The 1,911-nt window shown below is 37.6% G+C and overlaps 1 protein-coding gene across 1 annotated transcript in view; it reads left to right on the forward strand.

Moving 5' to 3' along the window:
- The window catches only part of LOC106106383 (transcriptional regulator ATRX homolog), a 7,691-nt gene that overhangs the window by 2,357 nt on the left and 3,423 nt on the right, over positions 1-1,911 (forward strand). The window contains exons 2-5 of the mRNA XM_013286959.1: positions 4-125; positions 430-530; positions 1,109-1,211; positions 1,850-1,909. Of these exons, the coding sequence (XP_013142413.1) occupies positions 4-125; positions 430-530; positions 1,109-1,211; positions 1,850-1,909 (386 nt within the window). The remainder of the gene's footprint in view (positions 1-3; positions 126-429; positions 531-1,108; positions 1,212-1,849; positions 1,910-1,911) is intronic.

Genomic DNA, 1,911 nt, shown 5'->3' on the forward strand with positions numbered 1-1,911 from the left:
CAGACAGGGGAGGGGAGCCAGAGGAAGGTGCGGAGGAAGCAGCGCCGCAAGCCGCGCAAACTTAACTCACTCGACGTGCCCTCTGAGGACGATGATGAGACTGATGAGGACTTCAAGGATACAGGGTAAATACATCCCCACTAGGGAACTCGCAGGCTACCCTAAGTTAGGGGTGACTTAGACATAGAGAAACACGCACTACAGGTTGACTTCACACATATCTTTGAATTTCTTAGATATATCTAGACATCCCCGATGTTTTCCTTCGTTGTAATAACGTCGGGTAAATTATTTACATACTAGCTTTCGCCTGCGATGCCGTCCGCGTGGAATTAACCCAATACAAATAAGTAGCCTATGTGTTCTTCCAGACTATCCTTTATTTCAAAATTTAGTTTTATAATATTAGTTTGTTAATGTGGTTTCCAGCATGGAATCCTCATCTGAAGATATATCATCATCAGCTGAGCGAGACTCCAGATCCTCTGATTCCCTGCCTATTGTACGTCCGGGGAGACCTGACAAGAAAGGTAACTTTTACTTACCAACTTTCATACTGAGAGTGAGCGTACACTTTTAAATAAAAATAATCTTTATTATTTCACACTATTGCACAACTAAAGGGTAGCATGGTATGGGCATGTTATGAGGAGGGATGAATCGCATGTTATAAGGAGAACGTTAGTTATGAGTGTGGAAGGGTACATCGGTAGAGGTAGACGTAGAAAGAGATGGAAGGATTGTGTAAAAGGTGACATGATCAAAAAGGGAGTGATGACTGAGATGACGTATGATAGAGTTATGTGGACGACAAAAACCTGTGGCGCCGACCCTACGGGAGTAGGATAAGGAGATGATGATGATGATGACTATTGCACAACTAAAAATCGAGTAGTATCCATATAAGCTCATAGGAATCAAAGCGAGACTGAACAGTTGTGCGATAGTTTAGTCAAAGGTTTGACCGCGCTCTTAGTATCGGTAATTTTTTCGAGATCCGTTAAATCTTTGTAACAATACGTAAAAATACCGATTTACATTAATGGTTTTATAGATATTTAGGATTTATCTTATGAGTAAGTTTATGAAATGTGGTCTATTTATTCAGAACGAACAAAGTTAGAAGAATCGTCACCAGAAATGAAGAAAAAGAAGAAAGGCGTTTTCGAGGACAGCTCCAGTGAATCAGCTGATACTAAGGAGTTAAAAAAGTAAAAATTTAATACTTATAGTGTTGATTTACTAATATTTCTATTAACATTTGAACTTAGTTCTAAGTATGTGTTAGTAAAGGGATGACAAAATATTTTGCCATTTATAGCATGAAACACAAAATTTATTATGCACAAGTATGACGTTTTATATTAGGAGCGAACACTACAAAATGACAATTACAATATTTCAAATTAACCTCCTACAGACACCCTATTAAACAATTTATATAAAAATGGCTTGTTGATACATAAAGGAGGCTGTTTCGACGGCACCAATGTAATTGTTTTCCTTTTAGCCCGATTGATTCCATATTAGTAATCGATCCAATGGGAAAAAATTCCATGCAAATGGAAAACATGAGTAAAGACGGGAAAAATGCATATCGTCGATTAAACAGAATAATGTCAACATTCAAAATGTACATTTTCTACGAGATTGAATAAAGTTTTTAAATTAATTTTCATTTACAGTGTTAAGTTTATATTACAATACTACTTTGTATGGTAATTTTTAACATTTTTCTATTCAACCGACAATATGCTTTACAATAGCATGGTAGCATTTGAACTCATTATGAAATCTTTACTGAGGCTAGTTAGAAATGAAAGTAGAACTAATATGTATATGTACCCAGGGCGAAGTCGCGTAAGCGTCGCGAGCGTCGCGAGGGTCGCGAGGGTCGCTCGGGTCGCGAGT

Source organism: Papilio polytes, unplaced genomic scaffold (assembly GCF_000836215.1).
Source record: "Papilio polytes unplaced genomic scaffold, Ppol_1.0 DF822178.1, whole genome shotgun sequence".
NCBI classification, from domain to species: domain Eukaryota; kingdom Metazoa; phylum Arthropoda; class Insecta; order Lepidoptera; family Papilionidae; genus Papilio; species Papilio polytes.